Source organism: Bos indicus x Bos taurus, chromosome 21, assembly GCF_003369695.1.
Source record: "Bos indicus x Bos taurus breed Angus x Brahman F1 hybrid chromosome 21, Bos_hybrid_MaternalHap_v2.0, whole genome shotgun sequence".
NCBI classification, from domain to species: domain Eukaryota; kingdom Metazoa; phylum Chordata; class Mammalia; order Artiodactyla; family Bovidae; genus Bos; species Bos indicus x Bos taurus.
In genome coordinates this window covers 58,812,838-58,830,177 of record NC_040096.1, presented here as the reverse complement: position 1 = coordinate 58,830,177, position 17,340 = coordinate 58,812,838, and the positions used below count along the sequence as shown (strand labels likewise).

Here is a 17,340-nt window from a genome sequence, read left to right as displayed (position 1 = left end):
GTATTTTCTCTACAAAATAAAACCAATATCTAGATTTGTTCCTCCTAAATAATGCTCATAACATTCTCAGGCTGAACTCTTCAACATCTTTTGACAAATCTTGGTATATGTCTTTCTCAACAACTATGCTATTAGTCTATGCTTATTGCCTGGCCAATTCTTCCTGTTAAAAAGTGTTAAATGATTACCCGTTGCCTACAATGCACATCAGTTGTTTATAAAAGATGCACATATGTCACACAGCATGGAACGAGCATGAAGCGTGGCTGGCATGTGAATACTCAGCAGGGAGCTCTGCAGTCCTGTTCAGGAAGTCTTGACTCTGACTGTGTCTCCTACGGATGTGAGTTCCTCAAACGTGGAACACCGACATAGAGCACAAACACAGAAACCTCATGGCTGACAGTTTAAAATTCTCTTTAAATCAGTATGCAATGTACAAATAACTCAAACCCTGTGTGTGTATGTGTGTGTGTGTTTCATGCCACTGAATTGTACAAAATGGTTAAAATGGCATTATGCTATGTATGTTTTACCACTACTTTTTTAAAAAAAATTAATATGCTTATTTGGGGAGAAAAAAAAGCAAAATACAATTTATTCAGTTTTTTCAATTTCCAAGCAAGCCATTTTCAGTCCTGTTTCATTTAACTTCACAGTTAATTAATCAAATCCAATTACCATTTACTGGATTTCAAAACTGTGAGAGCGCTGAACGAAGGAGAAAGAAAAGACTTGGAAACAGCCCTGCTGAGTAAATGGGCTTATAAAAATGGACAGATCTCCAAGCCAACTTTGAACTATTTTTTTCTCTAGGCTTAAAAGATAGATAAGTTAATCATATCTACTCAATCTTCTCCTGGTATCAGTGTGTGTATCCACATGGCTGGAGAAGCCTGCCAGTCTGGCTGTGACTACAGCTGTCAACCCAATAAACTAAAGGCCTCAGACAGTGTTAAAAAAATCACACTTTCAAGTCCTACTGAGGCTCAATTAAGACCACCAAGAATTTCAAAATGAGTACAAGTTCTTGATTATTTTCAAGACTAAGAAAACACTTTTGAATAGCTCAGTTTCTTATTCATGAATAAGATACATTTAAAAAAAATACAATTTTTTCAAATATATTCTTGGATTAGTATCCTACCTTACATTTGCTACTGGATCATGTGTCAGTTCAATAGCAGGTAGAAAGAAATATTTACAGAAAAATGATTTGGAAAAGATCTCTATAATAAATTCACAGGTATCCAAAAATCGGAGTCTGTTCCAATAACTTTTTCCTTGGCCCAGTTCTAGAAACAACAACAAAAAAGTTTTGTGTTTTAATTTTTCCTACATAAAATTTCCCGTGACAAAAATCACAAAGCCCATGACAGTTTTTTTATACCCACAATTTGCTTAGCAAAAACAAGAGATAAGGGGAAAAAAATCATATTATATACCCCTGAATTAATGAAAGCATAAAAAACAGAAAGAAATTTATTAAATATTACATTTAATTCAATAAGCATTTATTAAATATTAAAGGAACATATTTACTATTTTTTGATTACCCGCTATGTACTAAGTACTGATACATATTATCTCATTAAATCCTGAAAGCCCAATGGGATGGGTATATATTTATTCCTACTAAAAGATAAGAGTACCAAGATTCATAGAGGTTAAAGGAACAGAGCTAGAATTCAAATGCAGGTCTGTATAACTTCAAAATCTTTTGACCAATGAAATTAACTGTTTTCTTCCTCTTGTTTTCTTAAAATGCTTTGAAATAAATCATATATAAACAAAATTATCACTGAAAATAATTCAGGTCAATATTTAAAGGATAATTTTTTTCTCCCTTATTACACACATATTCAAAAGCAAAATTCTTAATGTTTAAAACCAAATATAATCTCCATTCAAAATAAAACATTCTAAAGAGCAGGCCCTACCACTAAAAACTGAAAATTGAATTAAAATACAGTTAAAAAAAAAAAGAAAGATTAAAGTATATTGAGCAAAATTTTTCTTAAACAGAATTTTATGTGCTCTAATTTTTTTTTTAAAGTGGTGATCCATACTTAAAATGGTAAACTATAATAACCAGAAAATCCCATTACCTGTCTATGCTGGATAATAGTTTAATAAAAGCATTAAGGCACTATGGTCAAAACAAGTACACAATAATTAACAAATTCACTAAGTATATATAGGTGTCTATCACTACTTCAAGAATTAATTCTTTAACAAAAGGTTTTGTCTTGATTTTAGCCCATAGCAAATTAAAATAAATTTGCATTTGTTAACTGACAATTTTTTAAGACATTATAAACCACTTCGGCTCACTAGATTCACATTTGAGTGTACTATCAAATCTATTCAAGAGGACAAAACCCACATTCTGTATTATTTAATATAAGAACACAAAACAAATTATTAGATTCATGGAAAACCTGCTTGTATCTTGTTTTCAAATTGTATTTATCAGAATAGAAACTGAGCTTTCAACAATAAGTATATGTATTTTAACTTCTCAAGTATAGAAATTCATGAAAGGTAGCCTAGAGTAGATGAATTTTTCATTAATCAAAGATCTGATCCTGTAAAAAAATTTCTAAAACAAACAAAAAGAAATTAGCCTATAAAGCTCAAATACAAATATTTAGCAATACTGGCCTAATTATTCGTAGCAATATGATAACATAAGTCAGATCTAACTAAGGCCAACCAGTTTATTTACTTTCTGTTCTCCAAATGAGAGAGAGTGATTACTTACGTTCAATTAATTTTTGAATCACTTCATGTCTCTGTTCCTGTTTACGATTATAACGTAGAAAAATGCATAGCGTTCGTGAAGCCGCCTTTTGGACAGGTAAGACATTCTTAGAGAAATAAGAAAGACAATTAAACAAGTCTAATGGTATATGCTGTAAATAATTTGACCCCACACATCAATTTTAAGTTATAGACTAAAAGTAAAAGCAGTGCTGTCTGCCTCTGAAATCAGTGTGGATGTGTCTTCATCATTTAATGTTATCAGTCAGGCAAATCAACTCAGCTATCACACTGCAAAGTTCAAGTAATCTGGCAGAGTCACTTCCAAATCACCCAGATTTGATTTATATTTGAGTCACATCTCCTTGGCACCTCATTTTAAGTGATATTCTCCCCAAATACACCTCAGCCACTTCTAGACCATGTTACTCATTTATTCAACAAACATTTGCTAGTACACACCCTATGTCAGGTACCTCACCAAAAATGTGCCACTTCTCAAATCCAGAGATCCTATGACCAGGTATACGTCAGATTCCTCTCACTTAGTTCTGCCTCCTCCACCTCAATACTATTCTTTAAGATCCCTGGTCCATGACACAGATGAAGTTTAGAATCCAAGGGACACCATGGCAATTATTCTTACTAGTGTTTTAAACTCTTTGAGCCTTTGGATTTGTGTCACACCAACTGGGCAGAACCTTAATTCTAAGTAAATCCAACCATCCATCTTTACTATGGCTTCAAACTATGCATTAGAGAAAAATCTCTCAACCAGGTATACTGTATCCAGTATAAATTCACATTCACTATCTTGACTTACATATATATATAACATTCAGTTCTTGAAGATTCAGACTATCATGATAGGGATGCTTGAAATTCAAGTAGAAAAAATATACATTGCTCAGAGAGTATTGCCTATTACCTCCTTTCACATTTTATACAAGCTATTTCCATTCTATCTAGTACCATTTTGTGCAGTTTTTTAATCTGTTGAAGGTAAAAAAGAATATTCACTATAAATTAGAACAGAAAATTTAAGAAATGTACATAAACAGAAATATCAGTGGAATTAAGGAAAATGAATGTTAGATAAATGAACTTAAATAAAAGGACGTTACTCTTTTCTTTCATTTTGTATATACTAATAGAATTCCAAATGCATAAACACTAATTGTTTGAAACAGAAATAATATAAAATATGTATATTTTATACCTCACAGTATAAGGTAATACCTTTGGGGCCAGAAATCAAAGACAAAGGTAATTATATTAAAACAAACAAAAGTCAGTTTAAAGAAACTGCGACCACTTGAGCATGTGAATAATGACTGAAATTGATTAAAACATTGTTCAATATAAAAGATAAGTCTAAATGACAGGAAAAAATAAAAACAAAATTCATTCATCATCACTGGGTTAACTCTGAAAATTGATAGAGGGAAAGAAATAAGAATTAATCCTCTCTTTACATTAGGAAATATATTTTAGGATAAATTAAAAAAAGCATTTATCTGCAAATCAAGACCACTATGAGGTACCATTTCACACCAGTCAGAATGGCTGCGATCCAAAAGCCTACAAATAATAAATGTTGGAGAGGGTGTGGAGAAAAGGGAACTCTCTTACACTGTTGGTGGGAATGCAAACTAGTACAGCCACTATGGAGAACAGTGTGGAGATTCCTTAAAAAACTGGAAATAGAACTGCCTTATGATCCAGCAATCCCACTGCTGGGCATACACACTGAGGAAACCAGAAGGGAAAGAGACACGTGTACCCCAATGTTCATCGCAGCACTGTTTATAATAGCCAGGACATGGAAGCAACCTAGATGTCCATCAGCAGATGAATGGATAAGAAAGCTGTGGTACATATACACAATGGAGTATTACTCAGCCATTAAAAAGAACTCATTTGAATCAGTTCTAATGAGGTGGATGAAACTGGAGCCTATTATACAGAGTGAAGTAAGCCAGAAGGAAAAACACCAATACAGTATACTAACGCATATATATGGAATTTAGAAAGATGGTAACAATAACCCTGTGTACGAGACAGCAAAAGAGACACTGATGTACAGAACAGCCTTATGGACTCTGTGGGAGAGGGAGAGGGTGGGAAGATTTGGGAGAATGGCATTGAAACATGTAAAATATCATGTATGAAACGAGTTGCCAGTCCAGGTTCAATGCACGATACTGGATGCTTGGGGCTAGTGCACGGGGACGACCCAGAGGGATGGTATGGGGAGGGAGGAGGGAGGAGGGTTCAGGATGGGGAGCACATGTATACCTGTGATGGATTCATTTTGATATTTGGCAAAACTAATACAATTATGTAAAGTTTAAAAATAAAATAAAATAAAAAAAAGCATTTATCCTGAGAAGAATGCCCTCAATAATGTAGAAGAAAAGAGAATTTAAAAGCCACTCTTTTGTAAGTTCTAATGAAATAACTGATTCAGGCAAGGATCATCAATGGATACTAAAACTGAAGGGTAAAAGGTTACTGGGAAACTGGGTATTCAGTGTTGAAGTGTCAGCTTCAGATTATGACAGATCACAAGGGAAAAAACACAGTTTTGCAGTGAACTAACAGAGATGTCTCTGCCTGCACAAGCACTCCAAGCTGATTTACAAAGGGACAGGCATCCAGATGTGACACAACATAAAATACACAGCAGCACTGATAAAGAATTCTTGCCAAACACATTTGATCTAAGACTCAGCAAGCCCTTATCAAACCTCCAGCTTAAAACAAACATGGAGAAGAGATAAACAAGTAAATCCATGAAGACATTCTACAGGACAACTGACTAAGTCTCTTCCACAATTCAATGTCATGAAAAAGTGGGGGAAGGGCAAAGAGGGACTCTGTTCTGGATTAAAAGCAAACTAAGAAATGTAACCACCTGAGGCTATGTATGGATCTTACTTGGATCCTATATAGAATAAAACAACTATCACACCCATTTGGGGGATAACTGGTAAACTCTGATATGAATTTTAAATGATATTAAAGATAATTGTTCATTTTGTCAAATGTAATAATTGTAACATGATTATATAGGACAATGTCCTTTTCTAGAGATGAATACTGAAATGCTTAGAGATAAAATATGACATCTATAACTTAAACTTTTTAGCACAATGAAATGGAAAAGGCAAATATGGCAAAATGTTAATAACTGTTAAATCAAGGTGATGGGTACGTGAGAGTTCACTGTAGTATTTTCTCTGCCTTCATGCATCTTTAAATTTTTTTCATTATAGAAGTAGGAAAAAAAGTTACTTGATGTCATTCCTCTACTCCAAAACCTTCCAAAACCTTCCCCTGCATAAGAGAATATAATCTCCATTCTACATCATGGCTTTCGAGCACCTGTGTGCTGTGGGCCCAAAGACCTTTCCAGGCTCATCACTAACAACCGCCACACTGGCTTCCTTGCTGGCCCTCATAAAACCAAGCACACCCTGAATCACATCATTGCATTTACTCTTCCCTTTGTCGGGATCACCTGTGCTTCAGACCTCCACATGGCCACTCCCTTACTTGGTCCAAGCCTCTTGATCAGAGAGGGCTTTTTCCTGACCACTACATCCACAATACCCTCCATCACTTTATTCCCCTCTACCCTGTGTTTTAGTTCTTCCTTGTACTTTTCATCCCTGGTGTCCAATGCACTGCGTTGGCCAAAATGTTCATTCGGGGTTTTTTTTTTTCGTAACATCTTAAACAGAAACCTGAATGAACATTTTGCCAACCCAATATGTGTGTGTTGTCTGTCTCCAACAGAACTTAAAGTCCCATGAGAACAGATCCTTTATCTTTTCAGTCACTTAACAGTACACGACACATTGTAAGTGCTCAATAAATTTTATTAAGTGAATGAATGAATGAATATTATGACCATTAGATATGGAACTAAAAATATAAACCTTTTTTTCCAGAAGACACTGAAATGAAATATAAATGTCTTTATTTGATCATGGAAAATGTGCTATAGTAAATCATATATCTTTTTTAAGTGTAGAATTACCTCCTTGCAAAAGAAAACAAAGCAAACCCCTCAGACTTGAAAGTATGTTGTTCACACTATGGTATAAATTATTTCTCTTTCCTGATATGAGAGAATATATGGAATAATTTTGTATACTTATTATCCAACCAGTCCACTCTGAAGGAGATCAGCCCTGGGATTTCTTTGGAAGGAATGATGCTAAAGCTGAAACTCCAGGACTTTGGCCACCTCATGCGAAGAGTTGACTCATTGGAAAAGACTCTGATGCTGGGAGGGATTGGGGGCAGGAGGAGAAAGGGACGACAGAGGATGAGATAGCTGGATGGCATCACTGACTTGATGGACGTGAGTCTCAGTGAACTCCAGGAGTTGGTGATGGACAGGGAGGCCTGGCCTGCTGCGATTCATGGGGTCACAGAGAGTCGGACACTACTGAGCAACTGATCTGATCTGATCTGATCTGATTAGCTTTATAAACACAAAGATGACTACTTAGTAATCAGGTTGAGACAAACAATTAAGATCAAGCTTCATAGGACTTATCACCTCCTGTTAATACATTTTATTTTACTATTTATCACTTCCCATACCATCACCTCTTTAGAACTCAAGGTCCATTAGAGCAGGAATCTGTCTTGTTCACACCCAGATCCCCAGCTCTCAGAACAGTGCGTGAAACACAGCAAACAGAAGCTGATTGCAGAATAAAGTCATCAATAAATTCTGCTTGACTTTGTGAAATTTTCTATGTGTTGCATTCATGCATTATCCTCTGATAAGTTATTTTTGCCAGTATCACTTTTTAAGATGACTACACCTATAAAACAACCTTCAACCCCTAGGCTTTGCTTTGATACACCAAACAAACTTCAAGCAGAGGTGCTAGCATAAGATATATGCCTACCATTTTTTAGTTAAGTTATAAAATGACATCAGTAATGTCATTTTTTCCCTCTTTTTAACCACTGAAGCTAAAACTGATTTTGGGTTTTTGAGATGGCTACTAGATTTCATTATCTCCCCCCAACTTTTTTTTTGAGAACAATGAGAATTCAAAGTACTCTTTAAAAAATAGTTTCTAACACATACACATTATGTGGAACTTTTGTATACTTGAAAAAAAAAAGGTAGTAGGATGCCATAGTCAACATATAATCAAACTGCAGGTTAAATGATCCTCTGGGAATTTTAAGGAAAAAAAGGCAGACAATTTACTCTATGGGGAAATTTGAGTACAAGCCTTTCTTTCCCCCTGCTTTTGACTCTAATTTTTAGGCTATCCACAGGAGGGCATCCATGTTTTTTCTATAAATTTTATCTGTTACAAGGTAAAAAAAAAAGAAACCAAAAAAAGAAAAAGAAAGCAAATTAATATTAAAGGCGTTTAAGGAATACTCTTAGGTAAGGTGAGAGAGCACAGCTGAGGCAATGACACATGGAGGGTGCACATCAGAGCAGAAGTCGCTGTGCAGTTGAGACTCCTACCAGCCTCTCCCTGGAGCACTGTATCAAGCTTGAAGTGAGTGTGTTGACACTCTCCCCCGTGCATCCCTCTCTTCAGCTGAGTAGCTGATCAAAAGGAGAACCCAGTGAGGAAGCAAAGGTAACAGCACCCCTCTAGGCAGAAGGGCATGAACGGAGCTTGCCGTTCTATTTCAAGAATGTGGAGAATTTGGTTAATTCCAAAATGTGCTCCAGTTCAAGAAAAAATCAGATAAGAGGCATTGGGCTCACATTTGTCATCATGATTGTGAACATTCTTTGTAAGAAACGATAATAGATCTGATCACTTGATATGACTTGTGGCAGACAGGCGTATTTCTGGAGCAGCTTCTCATGAGTTCTCCACTTTAAGGACGCTGCAGCTCGCTGCTCAGCAGCTGTGAGAGCTGGAACCAAGTCAGGCAGAGATGATAACTGAAGAAGAAAACACATCAAGAGAATCAAAGATAATTAAATACATCAGCTGCAGCACTCAGCCAAATTATTCAGACTTACAATACACTGGGGAAGGGAAAACTCTTAATCATTTCCGAACTTAGGAGGCATTGCAGTTGTCACAGGGAGGTAACTATTCAGTAAAATCAAATACTTTAAAAAAATCTGTAAGTAAAATTTATGATTCCTGGCAACAAAATTTTGAAAGAGACAGATTCATAGCTCTTCCAGTTAAAGTAAAATGTATTCTATTTCACCATCAGCAAACTTTGATATTCTAAATTCCTACCCTTTGTCTTCACTAGTTGCTATTCTTGCAATAACAATTAATGCTAATAAAAACTGAAAATATGAAAGTAAACCCCAAGGACAGTAAATAAAGATTGTGGTAAGAAAGGTAGAGGCAATTCGAGCTGTCATAACTCCAAAAGATTTTTACTGAGCCCTTCTAGGTGGCCAGCACTGTGTTAAGTGTTTTTCATACATTCTTTCATTGATTCCTCTCAACAACTCTGCAGAGTAAGGTCATCCATACAAGATCCAGAAGCTCTTTTGATCCATCAGATTCACCTTATTTTCTTGAACACTGCTCTCCCCACCAGTAGACATCAGTTCCAGAATCTCTGGAAGATGATCTATGAGAGCATCTAGTACCTGTTAACAGAGATACTGATTACCCTTCTTGTAATGGCTGTGTTTTTCTAATCTTAGATCAATTTACTTGCCAATTTCTACACAGAAATAGTGGGTAGTTACCAAAGAGCATTTTGGGGGTTTCTAGTTCTCCTGCTCTATCACCTTTCTGCTGCAAAGTCTTAGAAACATAATCAACTACCTTGGTCAAACTACTTTTGAAAAGAGTTTAGTATGTCTGCCTCTTGATATTATTCAAATAGTTTCGATGCAAGACAGCCTAACAACATCCTTAAAACTGCCTCCCAACTTTTGAAAAACAGTTTAGGGGGTCGGACGACACCCTCAGAGATGTCTCACGTTGAGGAGCTGAGCTTTGGCAAGCCAGCAGTTGTTTGAGTGAATAGGATACACTAGATAAAGCATCAAAATTAAGTGTTCCAGAGGCTCCACAATGCGAAGGGAAATAAAAAGATATAAAATGTGATTGATATATGACCACAATTGTGTAAAACTTAAAAAACCTTTATATAGACAAAAACAAAAATGAAAACATACAAGAAAATATTAAATAGAAACAGTGATTAGAACTAAAAGTACTCTTTTGTCTGTCTACTTTTTGGCATTTCCAAAGTTTCCATAATATAACAAATACATATATATTTTTAAAAACTTAATATTTTTTAATAAAAGACCTTCCCAATCTCTAGTCTATGACACAGTCATTCATCACTTACAAGCTTCCAGGACTAGTCAGCTATTAGAATTCATGAATTCTCAAGAAGCAGGAAAATAAAAAAGGCATTGATATACTCAAACCTGATATAAAAGAAGTAAAAAACAAACAGTAAGAAGATATTACCTCCAATGATTCATCTTGCAACAATGTTATTAGTTCTTTATGTATTAAATATACTCCAGAATTCAGAAGTTTAGACACCTAAAATATAGCAATAAAGTCTCTCAGATTTGAGATTACTAGACATATAAAGGTTATAACAACAATTAAAAAAAAATAATCCCTGCAGATTTACTTCCAAAAGGAGACTTGGTTACAACATAAATATAAAATTAGATTTCTAGAAAAAACTACTTGCACACCTAATAAGCTTTTCAGTCTGCATCCTGACATGCTGGAGTGTATGAGGGTAGGGAAGTGCACAGGTGGGGGTGGGAGGTGTAGAATGGATTTATCCATCTTAAGTTTCCTATCACAAGCAGTAATGAGCCCATGAGTGCCTATAGTTCATATTTTAGTCTTAGAGCAGCCAACAGGGTCTTTCAAGAGAGCGAAGCCAGGGGAGCACTCATCCTGGTTTAGAGCTCCCAGAGGGCACAAGTTCTGCTGAAGGCCAGCAGTCACACAGGGACAGAGCAAACTCCTAAGCTAGCAAAACTTCAAAGACTTTTCCAATCAAAGATTTCAATCAGTAAGAGAGGAGTTGGCAGTTGTTGTTCAGTCGCTAAGTTGTGTCCACCTCTGCAACAGGCCAGGTTCCCCTGTCCTTCACTGTCTCCAGGAGTTTACTCAAACTCATGTCATCCAACCATCTCATCCTTTGTCACCCCCTTCTTCTGCCCTCAATCTTTCCCTGATGCTGGGAAAGCATAATCTTAAGTCTAAACTAATCCAGCTCCTTAACAAACCACTTTTTTCCCCCTCCAGACAAGCAATGGTGAAAATCTACAATGGTAGATTCACCAGGTTCCACTTTACCTTTAAGTATTTTTTAACATACTAGGTTTGAGTAAGCTTTAATTGAAAAGTGAGCTCCTGATAAAGAAGGTATTTCAAAAATCTTTGCTCTACAAGGTTGTTTTTGATTTGAAAGTATTTTGAAAATACTATTTTTCTCAAAAACCAGAATAAACCTGGACCATACTAATTATCAGAATCCAATAATAACATTGTCAGGAAAATTTAAATCCCACCAGTAGATTTTCATTATTTAAAAGGACAAACCTACACTAAGCATTCATTTATGGAGTCAAGTATCATCTTAACCCACCACCATGGTATGACTGGGTGAATACAGAAACTAGCCCCCCAGCAAATAGCCAACCCAATGATTTCCAAACTCACTTCTATCAGTGAAATATTCTTGTATATATATTTCAACACGCCTATTTCTATGGTGCTAATACATTATGTCCACTATAAAACATAAATAAAAATAAAATAGTAAAGGCATGAGATAAAAATAAACTTAAGTAGAAACTCTCATATTGTATAAATACTGCTTTCTCAGACTCTAATCTCATGCAACCATCTCATGAATCTATCTAGACAAACACAAGTATGCAGGACAGCAACCAAGCATAAGTGCCTTAATACACTTAAGAGATAAGTAGTTCACTCAGCCAGCTAGTGCCCTCTGCCATTTTTCCTCCTCCAAAAGCATATTCCTAAATGTGTATTTACAAAGATGACTTAATTGTTCAACAATGAATTATTTTAATTAATTATACCATTTAAAGGGAATCTTTTTTGGACTTTGCACACAGAACATTCATTTAATTCACACCAGAAAAAAACCAGCAATGACTATCATTCAATAGTCAAGAGTCTAAACCAACATTTCTAATGCTGCTATGGATATCCTACATAGTTTTAGCTAATCTAACAATGCTTTGAACACAGTTCAAGGAAGGAGATACAATATTCTCACTGAGAATAAGAATATTACTATAAAGGAAATAAATATTTTATTAAGCCACTAAGATTTTTAAAATTTCTTTTTAAAAATTTTATCTTTTGGCTGCACCCCAAGGCATGTGAGATCTTAGTTCCCCAACTGGGAAATGAACCCATGCCCCCTGCATCGGCAGCATGGAGTCTTAACCACTGGATCATTAAGGAAGTCCCAAGCTACTCAGATATTTTTATATGACAGTCCTGAAGTCGACAAATTATACATGTTATACATGTTTATGGCAATGATGGCACACATGTACTTCTAAAATCACTCAAGAAACATGCCCTAAATTTCAGCCTCAAGGGTTAAGAGGTTAATTACATTTATCATAAAATTTAAATTCACTTTTGTGGGACTTCACTGGTGATCCAGGGGTTAAGACTCTACTTCCACTACAGGGGGCATGAGTTCATTCCCTGGTTGGGAAACTAAGTTTCGCACATGTCCCTCAGCAAGGTAAAAAAAAAAAAATTCACTTTTGCTCTGACACTACGAAGAGTTGTCATAACAGCTAAAAATATAAGCTGTGCTCACAAAATATGAACCATGTATGGTAAAAGCCATAAATTTAAATAAATACTCTCTCAATTTTCCATTTGTTCTCAAGTTCTTGATTTTAGGTACAATGCTAAATATAAACATTATAAAGCATTACAAAACTGATTTTACTTCCAGATCTACAACAGCCATATTCATACCACAATGTCTGGCTTAAAGAGATAGTATAATTTAAGACAAGATATACTGAACGAATGGATTAATACATGATAAATGAATGTAACATCTATTTGTAAATGAATTCTGTAAACACTCTAAACAGAATTATGAGAATTTTTCCAAATTTAGGATTAGAATATGAAAGAGATATGGAGCCAATATCTTTTAATAAATCTGAAAACAAAAGTGTACAAACAACACATCAGAAAATCCTCTAGTACACATAAGTAAAAAACAACAAATGTAAAGTGGTTATCACTTTTCCAGACTTACTTCATAAAAGCAAATAGCAATAGTATATCTGACTGGTACTTCAGGGTCATGACAAAGGCAGAAGAATGTAGAATAGAGTTCCATGTGGAAGTTTTTGGGATCAACAAAAACAATCATGGCCTGGAGGTGGAAGATGAATTTCGAAGAGAAAAACATGCATCAATAACAATATCATAGTCATTTCACTTAAATTGAAATCATGTTCTCTGAATCATAATTTAGTTAGAAATCATATTTGGAAGATCCAAATACATGCAGATAAATCTAACATATATGTTGCTACTGCTGCTGCTAAGTCGCTTCAGTCGTGTCCGACTCTGTGCGACTCCATAGACGGCAGCCCACCAGGCTCCCCCGTCCCTGGGATTCTCCAGGCAAGAACACTGGAGTGGGTTGCCATTTCCTTCTCCAATGCATGAAAGCGAAAAGTGAAAGTGAAGTCGCTCAGTCGTGTCCAACTCCTAGCGACCCCAGGGACTGCAGCCTACCAGGCTCCTCCGTCCATGGGATTTTCCAGGCAAGAGTACTCGAGTGGGGTGCCACTGCCTTCTCCCACAATAAACCATAATTGTGTAAAATAACCTAATTTGTACACTTTTCCTAAGTAAAGTATACATTAACCTCTCCTTATCTCACTTTTTTCCTCCTAAGCAACCTGACCAACACCCCAAATACAGGTGTCAGATTGCTAAAAAGTCTGGAGGAAAGCTATGAAAAAATCAGGAGGCATGCAGGTTTGTGGAAGAAACCAGCCAACCAGTTCAGAGAAATACTTTCACTGGCAGCTTTATGGTCCAAAATGTAGAGTGACATATATACATAGAGACAAATATAAATTGCACCAATATATACCAGACATAATGCTAACTAATAAGTATCAAATATGGCAATAATTTTCAATGTCATCTATTCACATATTTTATAATTAAAATGTGCAGCCACTACAAATGTATAATGTATTACCGGAAAGTTATAAGCACAGTTCTTCCGTACTGAAATATATTTCTTCTCCTGCTCTAAGATTTGGGGTGGTATCTGGTTTTCATTGTGTCCATTTTCCTGTTGCAAACCCAATGTACAAAGTTTCTTATAAAACTCCAAAAATCTCAAGTGTTGATCTGGAGTAAAAATTCCTAAAACACATGTAAAACCTTTGATCAACATTTTATTTGAAAACAAAAATTGAAGAGAGAAAAGCAAAGTGCAGTAAAAACATAATTAGAATCAGATATTTAAACAAATGGTTGGAAATCATAAGTAAAAGTAATAATGAGAAAAGAAGTACATGCAGATAAATCTAACATATATGCTGCTACTGCTGCTGCTAAGTCGCTTCAGTCGTGTCCGACTCTGTGCGACCCCCTAGACGGCAGCCCACCAGGCTCCCCCGTCCCTGGGATTCTCCAGGCAAGAACACTGGAGTGGGTTGCCATTTCCTTCCCCAATGCATGAAAGCGAAAAGTGAAAGTGAAGTCGCTCAGTCGTGTCCAACTCCTAGCGACCCCAGGGACTGCAGCCTACCAGGCTCCTCCGTCCATGGGATTTTCCAGGCAAGAGTACTAGAGTGGGGTGCCACTGCCTTCTCCCACAATAAACCATAATTGTGTAAAATTATCTTCTTTCTACTGTGAAGAAATCTAATGGGTCTTTACCCTTTGTTAATTTTAATAATATTTTCATTTTAATTTTGATAGTATAAACTGTGTGATGCAGGAATTACACCTGCATTAATTTCTGCAGCATGTACCACAGTATATACCACTAATGAATAATTACAATAGTAATATAGCAGCCATTATTACTATTTATTTCCGGTAAATATTTTAAAGTTGCCTACAGAAAAGACATGCACATATCTCTGCAGAGAAGGAGCTTAAAAATGGGATCTGAGGGAATTCTCTGGTGGTCAAGTGGTTACGACTTGGCACTTTCACTGCCAGGGACCTGAGTCTGATCCTTGGTTGGGGAACTAAGATCCCAGGAGCTGTGTGGCATAGCAAAAAAAAAAGAGCCCTAAAAAAAAAAAAAAGAGCCCGAAATATGAAAGACAGCAAAATAAACCTAAAATACTTTTGATCAATGACTGGTTCCATATTCATATACTATCTTAGAGAGCTAGTAACTCAACAAATATTGCAATACTTTTTTCAACAGTCTATTGAAAGCCACATAAAAATATTTTTTGCTATGCTAGATTGTTACAATTAATGCTTACATTATTTTAATAAGAGAGAACTGAGTAATACAGTTAAAATGCCAAGAGTTACAGGTATTATTCTACATTCTAATTTGAACTGCTTATGTGATATATTAATCATTCAAAAAAATTAATAAGGGTATACTATGTACCAATAGTTAATATACCTAAACTTCTATGATCAAATGTCAACTAATATAAAAGATAAGATATTCAGAAACTTAAAGGGCTATGTCTACTTCACTCCTCCACTGTTCTTTCACACAGGTTCTATCAGTGAAAAAGTCATTGGATGTTACACACTTATAGGGCAGGCTTTACAACTGAAGAACTGTGGTTTAGGGGCTAACGTATAAGGTAACAGAAAAAGGAAAAATTCTCTGTAATCTTGACATTCTTAGCACATATCATACCATATAATCCATGGCATAGTTTTCCTAAATGGAAAGATAAAGAAATAAGAATTGATTCATCTGCTTTGAAAGATTTTTCACAAAATGATTTCACTACGGGAAGTATAGTTTGACTTCTGTCATCTGAAAAACAAGAATAAAACAGAGTTTAGATCCAGTTGCCCACACTGCAAATGTGCAAATTACTGTATACACACAAAGTTCAGAAAGAAAAATTACTATGTTAGTCTCAGAGTAACAGAAAATATCTGACAGCAATGATGATGGAGGTATGATATAAAGAGGAAGTGAGAAGTGAGTGGAAATCATCAAGAACTTTAGTCAAGCTAAAGAGTTTGTGGGCTCCCCTTGTGGTTCAGTGGTAAAGAACCCTCCTGCCAATGCAGGAGTTGTGGGTTTGATCCCCGGGTGGGAAAGATCCCCTGGAGAAGGTAATGGCAGCCCACTCCAGTATCCTTGCTTAGTGTTAGCATTCTTATAGCCATGTAGACTATACCATGCTGCATTTTATCATTTTATTTTTGATGTATTTTAAAAGTTAGTTCATATTACATTCTGTATAATGAATGTCTTCGCTTTTACTTCTTACGTGACTCTTTCTAAGAAACTTCTTTGAGTTTTTGCTTCTTTGATTCTTTGACTGTTTGCTTACTCATAAGTTTCTGATATTATCAATATTTCAGTTTTGATTTCAAATACTCCCTGAATTTCCCACAGTTCTCTTAAACTTTCAGAAAAGAATTACTACTTTATTAGGGTCAAACCAGTCAATCCTAAAGGAAATCAACCCTGAATATTCATTGGAAGGGCTGATGCTGAAGCTCCAATACTTTGGCCATCTTATGCAAACAGCTGACTCAATGGAAAAGACCCTGATGCTGGGAAAGATCAAAGGCAAGAGAAGAAGGTGGCACCAAAAGATGAGATGGTTAGATAGCATCGCCAACTCAAAGAATGAATTTGAACAAACTTCGGGAGATAGTGAAGGACAGAGGAGACTGGTATGCTGCCATCCATGGCATCGCAAAGAGTCAGACATGACTTAGCGACTGAACAAACAACAAAATTAAGAGTGTGACAACACTAAGTAAAATTTTGTAACAGGATTATTGGTATTATTATTACCGCTATTATTATCATCACATTTTAGCACCATATCTATTGTTTTTACTAATAACATTCATCCAACATTTACTGAAATTTCTTAGAGAACAAACATTAACAGAAATAGAAAAGTGAATGATAAATGGTTTCTGAACTTATGAAATTCAGACCAGCAAAGAAATCAAGCCCCCAAAATATCATAAGACAATGTGATCATTATTTAAATAGTATAAGGCTGCTGCTAAGTCACTTCAGTCGTGTCTGACTCTGTGTGACCCCAGAGACAGCAACCCACCAGGCTCCCCCGTCCCTGGGATTCTCCAGGCAAGAACACTGGAGTGGGCTGCCATTTTGTCTGCAACTATTTTTGCAAATATTCTAGGTTTTGTAGTTTATCTGTCACAAGTACTCAACTCTGTCACTCTGGCACAAAATAGCTAGAGACAACACAGAAACAGATGAGCGTGGCTGCACTCCAATAAGCTCTATTTACAAAATGGGTAGGAGTGGGATTTGACCCACAGGCCATAGTTTGCCAACCCCTGGCATAAAGGGATTTAGAAGTCGTCAGCAAGGACA

At 35.9% G+C, this 17,340-nt stretch overlaps 1 protein-coding gene across 9 annotated transcripts in view; it reads right to left on the bottom strand.

The window, feature by feature from the left end:
- PPP4R4 (protein phosphatase 4 regulatory subunit 4) overlaps positions 1-17,340 on the bottom strand; it is a 104,162-nt gene that overhangs the window by 27,626 nt on the left and 59,196 nt on the right. For all 9 annotated transcript variants that reach the window (XM_027520777.1, XM_027520778.1, XM_027520779.1 and 6 more), the window contains 8 exons: positions 15,658-15,780; positions 14,011-14,180; positions 13,048-13,167; positions 10,224-10,301; positions 9,299-9,382; positions 8,525-8,707; positions 2,765-2,870; positions 1,148-1,295 (listed from right to left, as the gene is read on the bottom strand). In XM_027520777.1, the coding sequence (XP_027376578.1) occupies positions 1,148-1,295; positions 2,765-2,870; positions 8,525-8,707; positions 9,299-9,382; positions 10,224-10,301; positions 13,048-13,167; positions 14,011-14,180; positions 15,658-15,780 (1,012 nt within the window). The remainder of the gene's footprint in view (positions 1-1,147; positions 1,296-2,764; positions 2,871-8,524; positions 8,708-9,298; positions 9,383-10,223; positions 10,302-13,047; positions 13,168-14,010; positions 14,181-15,657; positions 15,781-17,340) is intronic.